Raw genomic sequence first — 21,983 nt, 5'->3', positions numbered from 1 at the left:
GGAGTTCTTCAGACAGGTAACCTCTGACCTCTAACCCTGCACCACCGCTGGACAGCATCCCTTCTGGAGGAGTTCTTCAGACAGGTAACCTCTGACCTCTGACCTCTAACCCTACACCACCGCTGGACAGCATCCCTTCTGGAGGAGTTCTTCAGACAGGTAACCTCTGACCTCTAACCCTGCACCACCGCTGGACAGCATCCCTTCTGGAGGAGTTCTTCAGACAGGTAACCTCTGACCTCTGACCTCTAACCCTGCACCACCGCTGGACAGCATCCCTTCTGGAGGAGTTCTTCAGACAGGTAACCTCTGACCTCTGACCTCTAACCCTACACCACCGCTGGACAGCATCCCTTCTGGAGGAGTTCTTCAGACAGGTAACCTCTGACCTCTAACCCTACACCACCGCTGGACAGCATCCCTTCTGGAGGAGTTCTTCAGACAGGTAACCTCTGACCTCTAACCCTACACCACCGCTGGACAGCATCCCTTCTGGAGGATTTCTTCAGACAGGTAACCTCTGACCTCTAACCCTGCACCACCACTGGACAGCATCCCTTCTGGAGGAGTTCTTCAGACAGGTAACCTCTGACCTCTAACCCTACACCACCGCTGGACAGCATCCCTTCTGGAGGAGTTCTTCAGACAGGTAACCTCTGACCTCTAACCCTGCACCACCGCTGGACAGCATCCCTTCTGGAGGAGTTCTTCAGACAGGTAACCTCTGACCTCTAACCCTGCACCACCGCTGGACAGCATCCCTTCTGGAGGAGTTCTTCAGACAGGTAACCTCTGACCTCTAACCCTACACCACCGCTGGACAGCATCCCTTCTGGAGGAGTTCTTCAGACAGGTAACCTCTGACCTCTAACCCTACACCACCGCTGGACAGCATCCCTTCTGGAGGAGTTCTTCAGACAGGTAACCTCTGACCTCTAACCCTACACCACCACTGGACAGCATCCCTTCTGGAGGAGTTCTTCAGACAGGTAACCTCTGACCTCTAACCCTACACCACCGCTGGACAGCATCCCTTCTGGAGGAGTTCTTCAGACAGGTAACCTCTGACCTCTAACCCTGCACCACCGCTGGACAGCATCCCTTCTGGAGGAGTTCTTCAGACAGGTAACCTCTGACCTCTAACCCTGCACCACCGCTGGACAGCATCCCTTCTGGAGGAGTTCTTCAGACAGGTAACCTCTGACCTCTGACCCTACACCACCGCTGGACAGCATCCCTTCTGGAGGAGTTCTTCAGACAGGTAACCTCTGACCTCTAACCCTACACCACCGCTGGACAGCATCCCTTCTGGAGGAGTTCTTCAGACCGGTAACCTCTGACCTCTAACCCTGCACCACCGCTGGACAGCATCCCTTCTGGAGGAGTTCTTCAGACCGGTAACCTCTGACCTCTAACCCTGCACCACCGCTGGACAGCATCCCTTCTGGAGGAGTTCTTCAGACAGGTAACCTCTGACCTCTAACCCTGCACCACCGCTGGACAGCATCCCTTCTGGAGGAGTTCTTCAGACAGGTAACCTCTGACGTCTGACCTCTAACCCTGCACCACCGCTGGACAGCATCCCTTCTGGAGGAGTTCTTCAGACAGGTAACCTCTGACCTCTGACCTCTAACCCAACACCACCGCTGGACAGCATCCCTTCTGGAGGAGTTCTTCAGACAGGTAACCTCTGACCTCTAACCCTGCACCACCGCTGGACAGCATCCCTTCTGGAGGAGTTCTTCAGACAGGTAACCTCTGACCTCTAACCCTGCACCACCGCTGGACAGCATCCCTTCTGGAGGAGTTCTTCAGACAGGTAACCTCTGACCTCTGACCTCTAACCCTACACCACCGCTGGACAGCATCCCTTCTGGAGGAGTTCTTCAGACAGGTAACCTCTGACCTCTAACCCTGCACCACCGCTGGACAGCATCCCTTCTGGAGGAGTTCTTCAGACAGGTAACCTCTGACCTCTGACCTCTAACCCTGCACCACCGCTGGACAGCATCCCTTCTGGAGGAGTTCTTCAGACAGGTAACCTCTGACCTCTAACCCTGCACCACCGCTGGACAGCATCCCTTCTGGAGGAGTTCTTCAGACAGGTAACCTCTGACCTCTGACCTCTAACCCTGCACCACCGCTGGACAGCATCCCTTCTGGAGGAGTTCTTCAGACAGGTAACTTCTGACCTCTGACCTCTAACCCTACACCACCGCTGGACAGCATCCCTTCTGGAGGAGTTCTTCAGACAGGTAACCTCTGACCTCTAACCCTACACCACCGCTGGACAGCATCCCTTCTGGAGGAGTTCTTCAGACAGGTAACCTCTGACCTCTAACCCTGCACCACCACTGGACAGCATCCCTTCTGGAGGAGTTCTTCAGACAGGTAACCTCTGACCTCTGACCTCTAACCCTACACCACCGCTGGACACCATCCCTTCTGGAGGAGTTCTTCAGACAGGTAACCTCTGACCTCTAACCCTGCACCACCGCTGGACAGCATCCCTTCTGGAGGAGTTCTTCAGACAGGTAACCTCTGACCTCTAACCCTACACCACCGCTGGACAGCATCCCTTCTGGAGGAGTTCTTCAGACAGGTAACCTCTGACCTCTGACCTCTAACCCTACACCACCGCTGGACAGCATCCCTTCTGGAGGAGTTCTTCAGACAGGTAACCTCTGACCTCTAACCCAACACCACCGCTGGACATCATCCCTTCTGGAGGAGTTCTTCAGACAGGTAACCTCTGACCTCTGACCCTACACCACCGCTGGACAGCATCCCTTCTGGAGGAGTTCTTCAGACAGGTAACCTCTGACCTCTGACCCTACACCACCGCTGGACAGCATCCCTTCTGGAGGAGTTCTTCAGACAGGTAACCTCTGACCTCTAATCCTACACTACCGCTGGACAGCATCCCTTCTGGAGGAGTTCTTCAGACAGGTAACCTCTGACCTCTAACCCTACACCACCGCTGGACAGCATCCCTTCTGGAGGAGTTCTTCAGACAGGTAACCTCTGACCTCTAACCCTACACCACCGCTGGACAGCATCCCTTCTGGAGGAGTTCTTCAGACAGGTAACCTCTGACCTCTAACCCTGCACCACCGCTGGACAGCATCCCTTCTGGAGGAGTTCTTCAGACAGGTAACCTCTGACCTCTAACCCTACACCACCGCTGGACAGCATCCCTTCTGGAGGAGTTCTTCAGACAGGTAACCTCTGACCTCTGACCTCTAACCCTACACCACCGCTGGACAGCATCCCTTCTGGAGGAGTTCTTCAGACAGGTAACCTCTGACCTCTAACCCAACACCACCGCTGGACAGCATCCCTTCTGGAGGAGTTCTTCAGACAGGTAACCTCTGACCTCTGACCCTACACCACCGCTGGACAGCATCCCTTCTGGAGGAGTTCTTCAGACAGGTAACCTCTGACCTCTGACCCTACACCACCGCTGGACAGCATCCCTTCTGGAGGAGTTCTTCAGACAGGTAACCTCTGACCTCTAATCCTACACTACCGCTGGACAGCATCCCTTCTGGAGGAGTTCTTCAGACAGGTAACCTCTGACCTCTAACCCTACACCACCGCTGGACAGCATCCCTTCTGGAGGAGTTCTTCAGACAGGTAACCTCTGACCTCTAACCTCTAACCCTACACCACCGCTGGACAGCATCCCTTCTGGAGGAGTTCTTCAGACCGGTAACCTCTGACTTCTAACTCTTGACCTATAATTATTCTGTGTTGACAGGACTTATAGGGTTCTAGTTTATTATTCTGTGTTGACAACACTTACAGGGTTATATCAAATCAAATCAAATCAACATTTATTTATCACGTGCGCCGAATACAACAGGTGTAAACCTTACAGTGAAGTGCTAACTTACAAACATGTATGTGTGTGTGTGTGTGTGTGTGTGTGTGTGTGTGTGTGTGTGTGTGTGTGTGTGTGTGTGTGTGTGTGTGTGTAGGTAAGTAAAGAAATAAAACAACAGTAAAAATACATTTGAAATAAGAGTAGCAAGGCCACAAGGCTATATACAGACACCTGTTAGTCAGGCTGATTGAGGTAGTATGTACATGTAGCTATATACAGACACCTGTTAGTCAGGCTGATTGAGGTAGTATGTACATGTAGCTATATACAGACACCTGTTAGTCAGGCTGATTGAGGTAGTATGTACATGTAGATATATACAGTCACCTGTTAGTCAGGCTGATTGAGGTAGTATGTACATGTAGATATATACAGTCACCTGTTAGTCAGGCTGATTGAGGTAGTATGTACATGTAGCTATATACAGTCACCTGTTAGTCAGGCTGATTGAGGTAGTATGTACATGTAGCTATATACAGTCACCTGTTAGTCAGGCTGATTGAGGTAGTATGTACATGTAGCTATATACAGACACCTGTTAGTCAGGCTGATTGAGGTAGTATGTACATGTAGATATATACAGACACCTGTTAGTCAGGCTGATTGAGGTAGTATGTACATGTAGATATATACAGACACCTGTTAGTCAGGCTGATTGAGGTAGTATGTACATGTAGCTATATACAGACACCTGTTAGTCAGGCTGATTGAGGTAGTATGTACATGTAGCTATATACAGACACCTGTTAGTCAGGCTGATTGAGGTAGTATGTACATGTAGATATATACAGACACCTGTTAGTCAGGCTGATTGAGGTAGTATGTACATGTAGCTATATACAGACACCTGTTAGTCAGGCTGATTGAGGTAGTATGTACATGTAGATATATACAGACACCTGTTAGTCAGGCTGATTGAGGTAGTATGTACATGTAGATATATACAGTCACCTGTTAGTCAGGCTGATTGAGGTAGTATGTACATGTAGATATATACAGTCACCTGTTAGTCAGGCTGATTGAGGTAGTATGTACATGTAGATATATACAGTCACCTGTTAGTCAGGCTGATTGAGGTAGTATGTACATGTAGCTATATACAGACACCTGTTAGTCAGGCTGATTGAGGTAGTATGTACATGTAGATATATACAGTCACCTGTTAGTCAGGCTGATTGAGGTAGTATGTACATGTAGATATATACAGTCACCTGTTAGTCAGGCTGATTGAGGTAGTATGTACATGTAGCTATATACAGACACCTGTTAGTCAGGCTGATTGAGGTAGTATGTACATGTAGCTATATACAGACACTGGTTGGTCGGGCCAATTGAGGTAGTATGTACATGTAGCTATATACAGACACTGGTTGGTCGGGCCAATTGAGGTAGTATGTACATGTAGCTATATACAGACACTGGTTGGTCGGGCCAATTGAGGTAGTATGTACATGTAGCTATATACAGACACCTGTTAGTCAGGCCGATTGAGGTAGTATGTACATGTAGCTATATACAGACACTGGTTGGTCGGGCCAATTGAGGTAGTATGTACATGTAGCTATATACAGACACTGGTTGGTCGGGCCAATTGAGGTAGTATGTACATGTAGCTATATACAGACACTGGTTGGTCGGGCCAATTGAGGTAGTATGTACATGTAGCTATATACAGACACTGGTTGGTCGGGCCAATTGAGGTAGTATGTACATGTAGCTATATACAGACACTGGTTGGTCGGCCAATTGAGGTAGTATGTACATGTAGCTATATACAGACACTGGTTGGTCGGCCAATTGAGGTAGTATGTACATGTAGCTATATACAGACACTGGTTGGTCGGCCAATTGAGGTAGTATGTACATGTAGCTATATACAGACACTGGTTGGTCGGCCAATTGAGGTAGTATGTACATGTAGCTATATACAGACACTGGTTGGTCGGCCAATTGAGGTAGTATGTACATGTAGCTATATACAGACACTGGTTGGTCGGCCAATTGAGGTAGTATGTACATGTAGCTATATACAGACACTGGTTGGTCGGCCAATTGAGGTAGTATGTACATGTAGCTATATACAGACACTGGTTGGTCGGCCAATTGAGGTAGTATGTACATGTAGCTATATACAGACACTGGTTGGTCGGCCAATTGAGGTAGTATGTACATGTAGCTATATACAGACACTGGTTGGTCGGCCAATTGAGGTAGTATGTACATGTAGCTATATACAGACACTGGTTGGTCGGGCCAATTGAGGTAGTATGTACATGTAGCTATATACAGACACTGGTTGGTCGGGCCAATTGAGGTAGTATGTACATGAATGTATAGTTAAAGTGACTATGCATATATGATAAACAGATAGTAGCATCAGGGTAAAAGAGGGGTTGGGGGGTGGCACACAATGCAAATAATCCTGGTAGCCATTTGATTACCTTTTCAGGAGTCTTATGGCTTGGGGGTAAAAACTGTTGAGAAGCCTTTTTGTCCTAGACTTGGCACTCCGGTACCGCTTGCCATGCAGTAGTAGAGAGAACCGTCTATGACTGGGGTGACTGGAGTCTTTGACAATTTTCAGGGCCTTCCTCTGACACCGGCTGGTATAGAGGTCCTGGATGGTAGGCAGCTTTGCCCCAGTGATGTACTGGGCCGTACCCACTACCCTCTGAAGTGCATTGCGGTCGGAGGCCGAGCAGGTGCCATACCAGGCAGTGATGCAACCGGTCAGAATGCTCTCAATGTTGCAGCTGTAGAACCTTTTAAAGATCTCAGGACCCACGCCAAATCTTTTTTAGTTTCCTGAGGGGGAATAGGCTTTGTCGTGCCCTCTTCACGATTGTCTTGGTGTGTTTGGACCAATCTAGTTTGTTATTGATGTGGACACCAAGGAATTTGAAGCTCTCAACCTGCTCCACTACAGCCCCGTCGATGAGAATGGGGACGTGCTCGGTGCTCCTTTTCCTGTAGTCCACAATCATCTCCTTAGTCTTGGGTCACATTGAGGGATAGGTTGTTATTCTGGCACCACCCGGTCAGGTCTCTGAACCCCTCCCTATAGGCTGTCTCATCGTTGTCGGTTATCAGGCCTACCACTGTCGTGTCGTCAGCAAACTTAATGATGGTGTTGGAGTCATGCTTGACCATGCAGTCGCGGGTGAACAGGGAGTACAGGAGGGGACTGAGCACGCACCCCTGGGGAGCTCCAGTGTTGAGGATCAGCATGGGAGATGTGTTGCTACCTACCCTCTCCACCTGGGGGCGGCCTGTCAGGAAGTCCAGGATCCAGTTGCAGAGGGAGGTGTTATAGTTTATTATGCTGTGTTGACAGGTCTTATAGCCTTATAGTATTATCAGATTTCTACTGGTCTAATGTCCATTGATCGTGTTTCTTGGTTCAAGCAAGTCTCTTCTTCTTATTGGTGTCCGTTGTGGTTTCTTTGCAGCAATTCAACCATGAAGGCCTGATTCACACAGTCTCCTCTGAACAGTTGATGTTGAGATGTGTCTGTTACTTGAACTCTGTGGCGGTCCTCATGAGAGCCTGTTTCATCATAGCACTTGATGGTTTTTGCGACTGCACTTGAAGAAACGAATTGACTGACCTTAATGTCTTAAAGTAATGATGGACTGTTGTTTCTCTTTGCTTATTTGAGCTGTTCTTACCATAATATGGACTTGGTCTTTTACCAAATAGGGCTATCTTATGTATATCACCCCTACCTAAACAACGCAACTGATTGGCTCAAACGCAACTTCTTTGGGATCGTTGTCCCTTCCACGGGACGGTTGAGCTAACTTAGACTAATGCGTTTAGCATGAGGTTGTGTGTAACAAGAACATTTCCCAGGATATAGACATATCTGATATTGTCAGAAAGCTTAAAATCTTGTTAATCTAACTGCACTGTCCAATTTACAGTAGCTATTACAGTGAAATAATACCATGCTATTGTTTGAGGAGAGTTCACTGTTTTGAACATGAAAAGTTATTCATAAACAAATTAGGCACATTTGGGCAGTCTTGATACAAGATTTTGAACAGAAATGCAATGGTTCATTGGATCAGACTAAAACTCGGCACATACACTGCTGCCATCTAGTGGCCATATCTAAAATGCACCTGGGCTGGAATAATACATTATAGCCTTTGTCTTGCGTTTCAAAGATGATGGAACCAAAAAATACAAAAATATGTTTTTTTTTGTCTTTGTATTATCTTTTACCAGATCTATTGTGTTATATTCTCCTACATTCATTTCACATTTACACAAACTCCAAAGTGCTTCCTTTCAAATGGTACCAAGAAAATGCATATCCTTGCTCCAGGGCTACTGAGCAACAGGCAGTTAGATTTGGGTATGTCATTTTCGGCGAAAATTGAGGAAAAAAAAGGGTCCGATCCTTAAGAGGTTTTAAGAAGTCACATTTCCATCCCTAGTACCTAGTCACATCTCCATCCCTAGTACCTGGTCACACCTCCATCCCTAGTACCTAGTCACATTTCCATCCCTAGTACCTAGTCACATTTCCATCCCTAGTACCTAGTCACATCTCCATCCCTAGTACCTGTCACACCTCCATCCCCAGTACCTAGTCACACCTCCATCACTAATACCTAGTCACACCTCCATCCCCAGTACATAGTCACACCTCCATCCCCAGTACCTGGTGCCTGCATTATTGTTTGCCACTTGGCTTTAAATTGTACCAATGTGTTTTTCTCTGTCATCCATAGTATTTCATTTTTTTTAATAATAAATAATAATATTTTTCCATTGTGTTAATGATGGTGAATTGATTGATTTTCATGTTTTTACGTTTTTTTCAAGATCAGTGTTGAGAAGAGAATCTTCCAGTCCATTGGGTGTCTCACTGCACTCCCATATGCCATGTCTTGATTGGGTTATTGACGGTGTGATGTCATCATGTTGATCATGTGATGTGCTGTGTGTCTCCAGGGCGATAAGGAGGCGGAGCTAGGACTGCCCTTCTCTCCTCTGTGTGACCGCAAGTCAACCATGGTGGCCCAGTCCCAGATAGGTGAGTTATATAACCTCAACCCTGACAACAAGTCAACCATGGTGGCCCAGTCCCAGATAGGTGAGTTATATAACCTCAACCCTGACAACAAATCAACCATGGTGGCCCAGTCCCAGATAGGTGAATTACATAACCTCAACCCTGACAACAAGTCAACCATGGTGGCCCAGTCCCAGATAGGTGAGTTACATAACCTCAACCCTGACAACAAGTCAACCATGGTGGCCCAGTCCCAGATAGGTGAGTTACATAACCTCAACCCTGACAACAAGTCAACCATGGTGGCCCAGTCCCAGATAGGTGAGTTATATAACCTCAACCCTGACAACAAGTCAACCATGGTGGCCCAGTCCCAGATAGGTGAGTTATATAACCTCAACCTGACAACAAGTCAACCATGGTGGCCCAGTCCCAGATAGGTGAGTTATATAACCTCAACCTGACAACAAGTCAACCATGGTGGCCCAGTCCCAGATAGGTGAGTTATATAACCTCAACCTGACAACAAGTCAACCATGGTGGCCCAGTCCCAGATAGGTGAGTTATATAACCTCAACCCTGACAACAAGTCAACCATGGTGGCCCAGTCCCAGATAGGTGAGTTACATAACCTCAACCCTGACAACAAGTCAACCATGGTGGCCCAGTCCCAGATAGGTGAGTTATATAACCTCAACCCTGACAACAAGTCAACCATGGTGGCCCAGTCCCAGATAGGTGAGTTATATAACCTCAACCCTGACAACAAGTCAACCATGGTGGCCCAGTCCCAGATAGGTGAGTTATATAACCTCAACCCTGACAACAAGTCAACCATGGTGGCCCAGTCCCAGATAGGTGAGTTATATAACCTCAACCCTGACAACAAGTCAACCATGGTGGCCCAGTCCCAGATAGGTGAGTTACATAACCTCAACCCTGACAACAAGTCAACCATGGTGGCCCAGTCCCAGATAGGTGAATTACATAACCTCAACCCTGACAACAAGTCAACCATGGTGGCCCAGTCCCAGATAGGTGAGTTACATAACCTCAACCCTGACAACAAGTCAACCATGGTGGCCCAGTCCCAGATAGGTGAGTTACATAACCTCAACCCTGACAACAAGTCAACCATGGTGGCCCAGTCCCAGATAGGTGAGTTATATAACCTCAACCCTGACAACAAGTCAACCATGGTGGCCCAGTCCCAGATAGGTGAGTTATATAACCTCAACCCTGACAACAAGTCAACCATGGTGGCCCAGTCCCAGATAGGTGAGTTATATAACCTCAGCCCTGACAACAAGTCAACCATGGTGGCCCAGTCCCAGATAGGTGAGTTATATAACCTCAACCCTGACAACAAGTCAACCATGGTGGCCCAGTCCCAGATAGGTGAGTTATATAACCTCAACCCTGACAACAAGTCAACCATGGTGGCCCAGTCCCAGATAGGTGAGTTATATAACCTCAACCCTGACAACAAGTCAACCATGGTGGCCCAGTCCCAGATAGGTGAGTTATATAACCTCAACCCTGACAAGTCAACCATGGTGGCCCAGTCCCAGATAGGTGAGTTACATAACCTCAACCCTGACAAGTCAACCATGGTGGCCCAGTCCCAGATAGGTGAGTTACATAACCTCAACCCTGACAAGTCAACCATTGTGGCTCAGTCCCAGATAGGTGAGTTATATAACCTCAACCCTGACATATGTGATACATTTCCATGAACAGTAAAGTAAGTATCATACATTGTGATATACAGTCCGTTTGGAAAGTTTTCAGACCCCTTCCATTTTTCCATATTTTGTTACTTTACAGCCTAATTCTAAAATGGATTTTAAAAAGAGACACACAATACCCCATAAACAGGTTTTTAGAAATCTTTCTAGAAAGCCTTATTTACATAAGTATTCCGACCAAAAAAGGTATTCATCATTTAAGATGAAGAACCCGATTGTCACTCTGACAGAGCTACGGAGTTCCTCTGTGGAGATGGGAGAACCGTCCAGAAACTCAACCATCTCTGCAGCAGTCCACCAATCAGGCCTTTATGATAGCGTGGCCAGACGGAAGCCACTCCTCAGTAAAAGGCAAATGACAGGCAGCTTGGAGTTTGCCAAAAGGCACCTAAAGACTCTCAGACCATAAGAAACTAGATTCTCTGGTCTGATGAATCCAATATTGAACTCTTTGGCCTGAATGCCAGGCGTCATGTCTGGAGGAAACCTGGCACCATCCCTATGGTGAAGCATGGTGGTGGCAGCATCATGTCTGGAGGAAACCTGGCACCATCCCTACGGTGAAGCATGGTGGTGGCAGCATCATGCTGTGGGGATGTTTTTCAGCTGCAGGGACTGGGAGACAAGTCAGGATCGAGGGAAAGATGAACGGAGCAAAGTACAGAGAGATCCTTGATGAAAACCTGCTCCAGAGCGCTCAGTACCTCAGACTGGTGTGAAGGACAACGACCCTAAGCACACAGCCAAGACAGCTTCAGGAGTTGCTTCGGGACAAGTCTCTGAATGTCCTTGAGTGGCCCAACCAGAGCCTGGACTCGAACCCGATGTCATTCGAGGGCTGCGCATTATCAGCAAATTAATTTGTATCATTTCACTTTGCTTGTGAGAAGCATTAGCACAAGCAAGTCTGATTAGGCGTAGCTATACCACAGCCTCTGCCATAGAAACAAACAGACTTTGTGTCCGTGGTTGCACCTTTAAAATGCAGAGAACCACTCGTCTCTAGACAAAACCCAATTTAATCTACAAAAAACTTTTGTCACAAAAAAAATAGATGTTTACATACCCCTTAACTGAATACAGCGTACTGGCGGCAGGGAGGTCAGGCGCAGGAGAGCAAAAACTGGGTTTACAATGGAGCAGTTTAACACATAAAACCACCGGTATCCAGAACAAACAGTCAAATGGGTACAAAACCCGTTGCACACCAGCTAAATGTGCACATGCACTTACAATAAACATTTCCAGGCAAGGACATGGGGGGAACAGAGGGTTAAATACACAACATGTAATGAGAGAATTGGAACCAGGTGTGAGGAAGACAAGACAAAACAAATGGAAAATGAAAAGTGTGATGAGAGAGTCCCATGTGCCTTGGTTGGTAAAGCATCGCCAGTGTCGTGGGTTTGATTCCCGCAGGGGACAGGTACGCTCTGCAAAAATACAAATACAATTCATTACCAGTAAATAAATGAATAGGGAAATGTTAGTTGTTGTTTATCCCATCAAGGTGTGCCACGGTTAAAACATGGTTGATAACCACTGGCCTCTCTATGTGTCTGTCTCCAGGGTTTATAGACTTCATTGTGGTTCCAACCTTCACCGTGTTGACAGAAATGACGGAGAAGATTGTCATTCCTCTCATCAACGAGGCGTCACTCAGCCTGGCAGGGTTCAGACGCTCCAGGTACCACAATTCCTGCTTCTACTTCCTGGTACCGGCTTCTACTTCCTGTTTCTCCTGTAGGAAAAGAGCGCATTGCCAACACAGTGTATCTTCTGGACCTATCAGTGTGTGGCAGTGGGTCCAGGAGATGATGCAGTCATCCGGCTCCAGGGCCTGTGAGAAAGTCAAAATGAGTTTCAGGGCCTGTGAAGGATTGCACTGTTATTCCCTGTTATACCCTCTTATACACGGTTACACCCGCTGTGTGGTCGAGTCTGTGGAGGATTAAACACTGCTGTTAGCCCAAACACAGGCCTCCGCTCCGTGCTTTAAACGAGAGTTGGCAACTTCACAGTCTTCACCCTGTCAACCCTGTAGAAACTATCTCTCCTCTAGTGGTCCAGTCTCAGTTAACTATAAGTCTTCTCCCTGTCAACCATGTAGATACCTTTTTCTTTTTACACCTCTTCTCTTCTCCTCTCTTCTCTTCTCTTCTCCTCTCCTCTCCTTTCTCCAGTCTAAACAGTATTAGCTGTGAGGATGCTAAGCGTGGTAGTGTAAAAAGTACCAGGTCAGAGGGCAGTGCTACTGGACATTTTTCTCTACTGGCTGTGGACCTGAAGAACTTCAAGGCTCTGTGGAACGAAGAGGTTTATCAGAACAGAGAGAGATGGAAGACACAGGCCACTAAAGGTGTCTTGTCTGTAGTTTTATCGATCGACCAATCAATCAACCAACCAACCAATCAATATCCCTTGACACTTTTGTGTGTGTGCATGTGTGTGTGTATGTGTGTTCCTCCAGAGACACAGGAGAAGGCCAGAAGGGAGGCTGAGGAGGAGAGAGTGCTGCAGGAAGACACTATGGAACCCCAGGAGAGAGAAATTGAAACAGAGCTGGGAGATACAGAATCACAGGAGGGAGAGGAAGAGGGAGAGGAAGAAGAGGTGGAGGGAGTGGGAGAAGAGGAGAGTGAAGTGCAAGAGGAGCTCAACTTACGTCAGGACAAATGCACAGAGAAGACCGAAGAGAGAGATGGAGTGAGGACAGGAGAGAGGGATGGAGTGAGGACACAGACTGGAAGTGCAGCAGACACCAGCCCACCATTACAGAAGTGTAGGTGTCATTATACTGTATATTAAACAGGTTTTTCAGGGAACATTTTCTCTTATGCCAGAGGGGGCGGAGTCTCCACAGAGTGACCAAAACACCTGAAGGTAAGAGACACCCACCTCTACTGACAGGTAACATGAAGGTAAGAGACAGCCAACCTCTACTGACAGGTAACATGAAGGTAAGAGACACCAACCTCTACTGAAAGGTAACATGAAGGTAAGAGACACCAACCTCTACTGAAAGGTAACATGAAGGTAAGAGACACCAACCTCTACTGACAGGTAACATGAAGGTAAGAGACACCAACCTCTACTGACAGGTAACATGAAGGTAAGAGACACCAACCTCTACTGACAGGTAACATGAAGGTAAGAGACACCAACCTCTACTGAAAGGTAACATGAAGGTAAGAGACACCAACCTCTACTGACAGGTAACATGAAGGTAAGAGACACCAACCTCTACTGACAGGTAACATGAAGGTAAGAGACACCAACCTCTACTGACAGGTAACATGAAGGTAAGAGACACCAACCTCTACTGACAGGTAACATGAAGGTAAGAGACACCAACCTCTACTGACAGGTAACATGAAGGTAAGAGACACCAACCTCTACTGACAGGTAACATGAAGGTAAGAGACACCAACCTCTACTGACAGGTAACATGAAGGTAAGAGACACCACCCTCTACTGACAGGTAACATGAAGGTAAGAGACACCAACCTCTACTGACAGGTAACATGAAGGTAAGAGACACCAACCTCTACTGACAGGTAACATGAAGGTAAGAGACACCAACCTCTACTGACAGGTAACATGAAGGTAAGAGACACCAACCTCTACTGACAGGTAACATGAAGTTAAGAGACACCAACCTCTACTGACAGGTAACATGCAGGTAAGAGACACCAACCTCTACTGACAGGTAACATGAAGGTAAGAGACACCAACCTCTACTGACAGGTAACATGAAGGTAAGAGACACCAACCTCTACTGACAGGTAACATGAAGGTAAGAGACACCAACCTCTACTGACAGGTAACATGAAGGTAAGAGACACCAACCTCTACTGACAGGTAACATGAAGGTAAGAGACACCAACCTCTACTGACAGGTAACATGAAGGTAAGAGACACCAACCTCTACTGACAGGTAACATGAAGGTAAGAGACACCAACCTCTACTGACAGGTAACATGAAGGTAAGAGACACCAACCTCTACTGACAGGTAACATGAAGGTAAGAGACACCAACCTCTACTGACAGGTAACATGAAGGTAAGAGACACCAACCTCTACTGACAGGTAACATGAAGGTAAGAGACACCAACCTCTACTGACAGGTAACATGAAGGTAAGAGACACCAACCTCTACTGACAGGTAACATGAAGGTAAGAGACACCAACCTCTACTGACAGGTAACATGAAGTTCTATGTTGTTTCCCTCAGCGGTAGATCTGCACTAGGATCAAGCAGCAGACCAGGAGGCTGAAGCTCTAACGCTCTCTACTGGACAGAGACTATTACATGTCATCCCTCCATCCTCCATCTGCTGTTTCTTATCATATGTAGAGTACGTAAGAGCCAACCTCTACTTTATACATGAGAGCTCTTTGAAGCAATGAGGAAAAATCAGAACTTCAGATCTTGAGAACTTACTGAATTGACTGAATTGAAATGTAATGGAACCCAACCCTGTTGCTTATTGCAGGGTATTTGAGCCAAACCCTTCCTTTCCTATGTTGTGATTGACATTGTTTTTGTTTTTACAGTTGAGGTGCATTATGGGTAAAGAGCCTTCACAGACTCTTCAATCCACCGACACCCCCAACTGGATGTATCTACAGTTGAAGTGGGAAGTTTACATACACCTTAGCCAAATACATTTTAACTCAGTTTTTCACAATTCCTGACATTTAATCGTGAAAATTCCCTGTCTTAGGTCAGTTGGGATCACCACTATATTTTAAGAATGTGAAATGTCAGAATAATAGTAGAGAGTATTAATTATTTTCAGCTTTTATTTATTTCATCACATTCCCAGTGGGTCAGAAGTTCACATGCACTCGATCAGTATTTGGTAGCATTGCCTTTAAATTGTTTAACTTGGGTCAAATGATTTGGGTAGCCTTCCACAAGCTTCCCACAATAAATTGTGTGAACTTTGGCCCATTCCTCCTGACAGAGCTGGTGTAACTGAGTCAGGTTTGTAGGCCTCCTTGCTCGCACACACTTTTTCAGTTCTGCACACACATTTTTTATGGGATTGAGGTCAGGGCTTTGTGATGGCCACTCCAAAACCTTGACTTTGTTGTCCTTAAGCCTTTTTGCCACAACTTTGGAAGTATGCTTGGGGTCATTGTCCATTTGGAAGACCCATTTGCGACCAAGCTTTAACTTCCTGACTGATGTCTTGATGTTGCTTCAATATAGCCACATAATTTTCCGCCTCATGATGCCATCTATTTTGTGAAGTGCACCAGTCCCTCCTGCAGCAAAGCACCCCACAACATGATGCTGCCACCCCCACAACATGATGCTGCCACCCCCACAACATGATGCTGCCACCCCCACAACATGATGCTGCCACCCCCGTGCTTACGGTTGTTTCATCAGACCAGAAGACATTTCTCCAAAAAGTACAATATTTGTCCCCATGTGCAGTTGAAAACCATAGTCTGGCTTTTTTATGGCGTTTTTGGGGCAGTGGCTTCTCCCTTGCTGAGCGGCCTTTCAGGTTATGTCGATGTAGGACTCGTTTTACTGTGGATATAGATACTTTTGTACCTGTTTCCTCCAGGATCTTCACAAGGTCCTTTGCTGTTGTTCTGGGATTGACTTGCACTTTTCACACCAAAGTACGTTCATCTCTAGGGGATAGAATGCGTTTCCCTCCTGAGCGGTATGATGGCTGCGTGGTCCCATGGTGTTTATACTTGCATACTATTGTTTATACATATGAACGTGGTACCTTCAGGCATTTGGATATTGCTCCCAAGGATGAACCAGACTTAGCCTTGAAATACATCCACAGGTACAAATTATGTAAATTACCTATCAGAAGTTTCTAAAGCCATGACATCATTTTCTGGAATTTTCCAAGTTGTTTAAAGGCACAGTCAACTTAGTGTATGTAAACTTCTGACCTACTGGAATTGTGATACAGTGAATTATAAATTAAATAATCTGTCTGTAAACGATTGTTGGAAATATTACTTGCGTCATGCATAAAGTACAAGTCCTAATAAACTTGCCAAAACTATAGTTTGTGAACAAGACATTTGTGGAGTTGTTGAAAAATGAGTTTTAATGACAACAACCTAAGTTTATGTAAACTTCACCCTTGAACTGTATGTGTTAATTACATAACTGTAACTCACCTGGAATACTCCTCTAGACCTTTAGCGCCTGTCACAGCCGTTAACCTCACCTTCTGTTAGGAACAGCGTCAGCCAAGCTTGTGCGACTGACATTAAGTCACCCTTATACCTCTACTGACTAGACTAGCCTGAGGAACCGACGCTAAGTCACCTTTATACCTGTACCTAAATAGACTAGCCTGGGGAACCGACACCAAGTCACCTTTATACCTGTACCTAAATAGACTAGCCTGAGGGACCGACGCTAAGTCACCTTTATACCTGTACCTAAATAGACTAGCCTGAGGGACCGACGCTAAGTCACCTTTATACCTGTACCTAAATAGACTAGCCTGAGGGACCGACGCTAAGTCACCTTTATACCTGTACCTAAATAGACTAGCCTGGGGAACCGACACCAAGTCACCTTTATACCTGTACCTAAATAGACTAGCCTGAGGGACCGACACCAAGTCACCTTTATGTACCTGACTAGACTAGCCTGGGGAACCGACACCAAGTCACCTTTATACCTGTACCTAAATAGACTAGCCTGAGGGACCGACGCTAAGTCACCTTTATACCTGTACCTAAATAGACTAGCCTGAGGGACCGACGCTAAGTCACCTTTATACCTTTACCTAAATAGACTAGCCTGAGGAACCGACGCTAAGTCACCTTTATACCTTTACCTAAATAGATTAGCCTGAGGGACCGACGCTAAGTCACCTTTATACCTGTACCTAAATAGACTAGCCTGGGGGACCGACGCTAAGTCACCTTTATGTACCTGACTAGCCCCGGGCGACCAACGCTAAGTCACCTGTACTGGACTAGCCTATTCCGGGCGACCAACGCTAAATCACCTGTACCTGACTAGCCTATTCCGGGCGACCAACGCTAAGTCACCTGTACTGGACTAGACTAGCCCGGGCGACCAACGCTAAGTCACCTGTACCTGACTAGACTAGCCCGGGCGACCAACGCTAAGTCACCTGTACCTGACTAGACTAGCCCGGGCGACCAACGCTAAGTCACCTGTACCTGACTAGACTAGCCCGGGCGACCAACGCTAAGTCACCTGTACCTGACTAGACTAGCCCGGGCGACCAACGCTAAGTCACCTGTACCTGACTAGACTAGCCCGGGCGACCAACGCTAAGTTACCTGTACCTGACTAGACTAGCCCGGGCGACCAACGCTAAGTCACCTGTACCTGACTAGACTAGCCCGGGCGACCAACGCTAAGTCACCTGTACCTGACTAGACTAGCCCGGGCGACCAACGCTAAGTCACCTGTACCTGACTAGACTAGCCCGGGCGACCAACGCTAAGTCACCTGACTAGACTAGCCCGGGCGACCAACGCTAAGTCACCTGACTAGACTAGCCCGGGCGACCAACGCTAAGTCACCTGACTAGACTAGCCCGGGCGACCAACGCTAAGTCACCTGACTAGACTAGCCCGGGCGACCAACGCTAAGTCACCTGACTAGACTAGGGTTAGAGACTATTTTTTTGAACAAATCAGATCAAATATGTCTATCCACTGTTCATATATAGAAGATTCTGTTTTGCATTTGATCTGATCCTTTACCTTTATATAACACCTTAAACCTTTCTTTGTGATGCAAAGTCAAACATGTTTATACTGAGGTAGTTATTTCTGGTGATCCTGTGTGTCATTCCAGGCTTAGCTCTATTGACGTTAAGTCACCTTTATACCTGACCTGACTAGACTAGTTGTTCCTGTGTGTCTTTCAGAGTTTAGCTGTACTAAAATGTATTATTCTGGACATCCATATCTTTCTCTCTCCTTTCTTCCTATAGGTTTAATTTGGGACACAGGGCATTGTTAATGGCCTAGTACTGTTCATTAACTGTTGGGGATAAGCGTTCCAAATTTGGAACACCCCCCCCCCACACGTTCAGCTGGAATGTGGCGCATGGAATGCAAAAAATATTCCTAAAAATATATAACCTCCACACATTAACAAGTCCAATAGCTCAAATGAAAGATAAACAAGTTGTTTATCTACCCAGCAAGTCAGATTTCTAAAATGTTTTACGGCGAAAGCATAGCACATATTTATGTCAAACCACCACCGCAGACATAGCTCATTTGCATAGCCAAGTTGGAAAAAATATGCAATCAACAAACGCAGGATTAAAAGAAAAATAGTTTCACTAACCTTTTGAAATCTCACAATGAGACGCCCCATTGAAAGCAGGCATCGCGCTGAACACATAGGGACCGTTCCCAGACCTGTAAGTGGTTGGGAAGGGTGGGGGCGATGACGTCAAAGTTGGGCCAACTTTTCTCATGACAAGAGAGAGTTTGGGAGAATGACTGCCCTGAGAGTTCTGCTTTACATAGAGACAAAATGTAAACGGTTTTAGAAGCTTTAGAGTGTTTTCTATTCGATAATATTTTTTTTATATGCATATATTAGCAACTTTTGACAAAAATGTATCCTGTTTAATATGGGCACCCAATTCCTCCAAAGGGGGCAGTAAACAGCCTTGTTGGGTGCCATCATTACAATGTTGATGTTTGTTTAAAATGTGCCTTAATGAACAGTACTAGGCAATTAACAATGCCCTGTGTCCCAAATGGCACCCTATTGTCTATGGGCCATGGACAAAATGAGTGCACTTATATATAGAGAATAAGATGCCATTGAGACATGGCCAGTTGTAACTTGGCTGTTTTTAAAACTATAAGACACCCCATATGGAATATGATCTATAAGTGACCTACTGTCTATTATTATAATAATATAATGATATTGAACTTCTGCCATACTGTATATGCGGAGATATCATATGATAGGAGAAATGCTTTGGGCATTTATTTAGCATTTAATGATTCATGATTTGATGTTCTCCCTCTGAAGACAGTAAGATGTTTCTCTATCTGTGATTTCACATATAATATCCCACGGAATACTACAGCTTAGTAAATATAGATGTTCTGATTAGCAGAATTAGCTATATATCGTATCATGTTTATAATCTATAAACGGGATTCATATGATTGTTGCATTATTCCTATAATGATTTAGTTTATTAGCTACATATGGATCTATGTTTAAATCTAGCAGGGTAATGCAGTCAGTGGTTAGTTACCAACATATTGAATGTGTGCCTATACTCTATACCACATAAGAAAAACAAGCCACAACAAGCCACAACAAGCCACATTCAACAAGCCACAACGAGCCACATTCAACAAGCCACAACAAGCCACATTCAACAAGCCACAACGAGCCACATTCAACAAGCCACAACGAGCCACATTCAACAAGCCACAACGAGCCACATTCAACAAGCCACAACAAGCCACATTCAACAAGCCACAACAAGCCACATTCAACAAGCCACAACGAGCCACATTCAACAAGCCACAACAAGCCACATTCAACAAGCCACATAAGATAAAGAGATGTTATCACCGACGGGGTTTGTGATGGCCGTCTAAATGTCTTAGACTTACATTTACATTTACATTTAAGTCATTTAGCAGACGCTCTTATCCAGAGCGACTTACAAATTGACTTCACTCTCTTCAATCAAAGTCAACTGGGTTAAAAGGTACATAAAAAATCCTCATTGTTTCTGGAATATTATACCTCAATTAGTTTTTCAGAAGCTTGAAGGGCTTCATTTTTTACTACAATGCCCGTATATTGTGGGCAAACTTCCTGTGGAATTGGCGGCTTTTCACAAGCAGGCTTTAATGTGCTGGGCTTTGTTGTATAAACACAACTTTTCACCTCATAATTAAATAGAAACAAGATGTTATTTAACCATAAATGCTTCTCTAAAAACATTGTCCTTGTCAGCCAATTAGTTAATATTAGTGGGAATCTATTTACACAGAGAGAATTTATGGAAAGATACGACTTTGAGGTTTCAAGCAAGGAATATGACAGTTATTAAAGCTATATGTAGTGGGATAAAAACATTACTACTGAATAATGCATATTTTGGAATATCTCCTATTGTAGGTGATATCCAGGTGAATGGCATAGGTTTACTAGATAAGAAATTCAACAATTGTTTATTAAGGGATATTTTCTACAGGAAGTCTATTCCCTCTGCGATATTTTGTTGGGCTTCATTGTTTGATGTAAACTGACGTAGTGCTTGGTTCACTACACACAAAGTTTTGATGACCAATAACGTAAAGGAGATCTCCTTTAAGATGCTCCATAGATTCTATCCGTGTAATAGCTTGATTTCTAAATATTTCTAAATATGTACCTGATGTTACCAGTGAATGCAGTTTTTGTGAATTAGAAACAGAATCGATTGAACACTTATTCTGTCTTTGTTTAGCAAGTGAAGTGTTCTGGACTGATGTAAAACTATATCTTGGCAACAAAATTTTAAAGTTAAAGTTTTACATATTATTTTCCTACACTGATTCCACAATTGAACGTGAGTATGTCATAAATCTCTTTATTTTACTAGGAAAATGTTCCATATACAAATCAAAATTTATGAAGAAAAAGACCCTTTTTCTTAATTAAAAAAAAATCTGATTTGGAAAACTATTTAGAGTCATTAAAATATTATACAAAACAAAATGTATCCGTTACATGCCTGTATTTGAATTGATATTGAATTGTTTCATTTTTTTTCTTATTTCTTTGTGGAATCCCTCTGGCTGTTCTGTTTATGTTTTTCATGTTTAAAGTTAATAATAATAACAATACAAATATATATATATATAACTACAGTGGGGAACAAGTATTTGATACACTGCCGATTTTGCAGGGTTTCCTACTCACAAAGCATGTAGAGGTCTGTAATTTTTATCATAGGTACACTTCAACTGTGAGAGACGGAATCTAAAACAAAAATCCAGAAAATCACATTGTATGATTTTTAAGTAATTCATTTGCATTTTATTGCATGAGATAAGTATTTGATACATCAGAAAAGCAGAACTTAATATTTGGTACAGAAACCTTTGTTTGCAATTACAGATATCATATGTTTCCTGTAGTTCTTGACCATGTTTGCACACACTGCAGCAGGGATTTTGGCCCACTCCTCCATACAGACCTTCTCCAGATCCTTCAGGTTTCGGGGCTGTCGCTGGGCAATACAGACTTTCAGCTCCCTCCAAAGATGTTCTATTGGGTTCAGGTCTGGAGACTGGCTAGGCCACTGC

General features: G+C 45.1%; 1 protein-coding gene across 1 annotated transcript in view; it reads left to right on the top strand.

Annotated features, from left to right (window-relative positions):
- Positions 1–21,648, top strand: part of LOC115121991 (dual specificity calcium/calmodulin-dependent 3',5'-cyclic nucleotide phosphodiesterase 1A-like) — a 115,535-nt gene extending 93,887 nt beyond the window's left edge. Inside the window, exons 11-15 of the mRNA XM_065006018.1 lie at positions 8,850–8,931; positions 12,228–12,330; positions 12,842–13,017; positions 13,129–13,440; positions 14,893–21,648. Of these exons, the coding sequence (XP_064862090.1) occupies positions 8,850–8,931; positions 12,228–12,330; positions 12,842–13,017; positions 13,129–13,440; positions 14,893–14,909 (690 nt within the window). The 3' untranslated portion in view covers positions 14,910–21,648. The remainder of the gene's footprint in view (positions 1–8,849; positions 8,932–12,227; positions 12,331–12,841; positions 13,018–13,128; positions 13,441–14,892) is intronic.
- Positions 21,649–21,983: the final 335 nt, after the last annotated feature.

Source organism: Oncorhynchus nerka, linkage group LG20 (genome assembly GCF_034236695.1).
Source record: "Oncorhynchus nerka isolate Pitt River linkage group LG20, Oner_Uvic_2.0, whole genome shotgun sequence".
Taxonomy (NCBI): domain Eukaryota; kingdom Metazoa; phylum Chordata; class Actinopteri; order Salmoniformes; family Salmonidae; genus Oncorhynchus; species Oncorhynchus nerka.
Note: the sequence above shows the minus strand (reverse complement) of the source record. Positions and strands in the feature narration are given on the sequence as shown.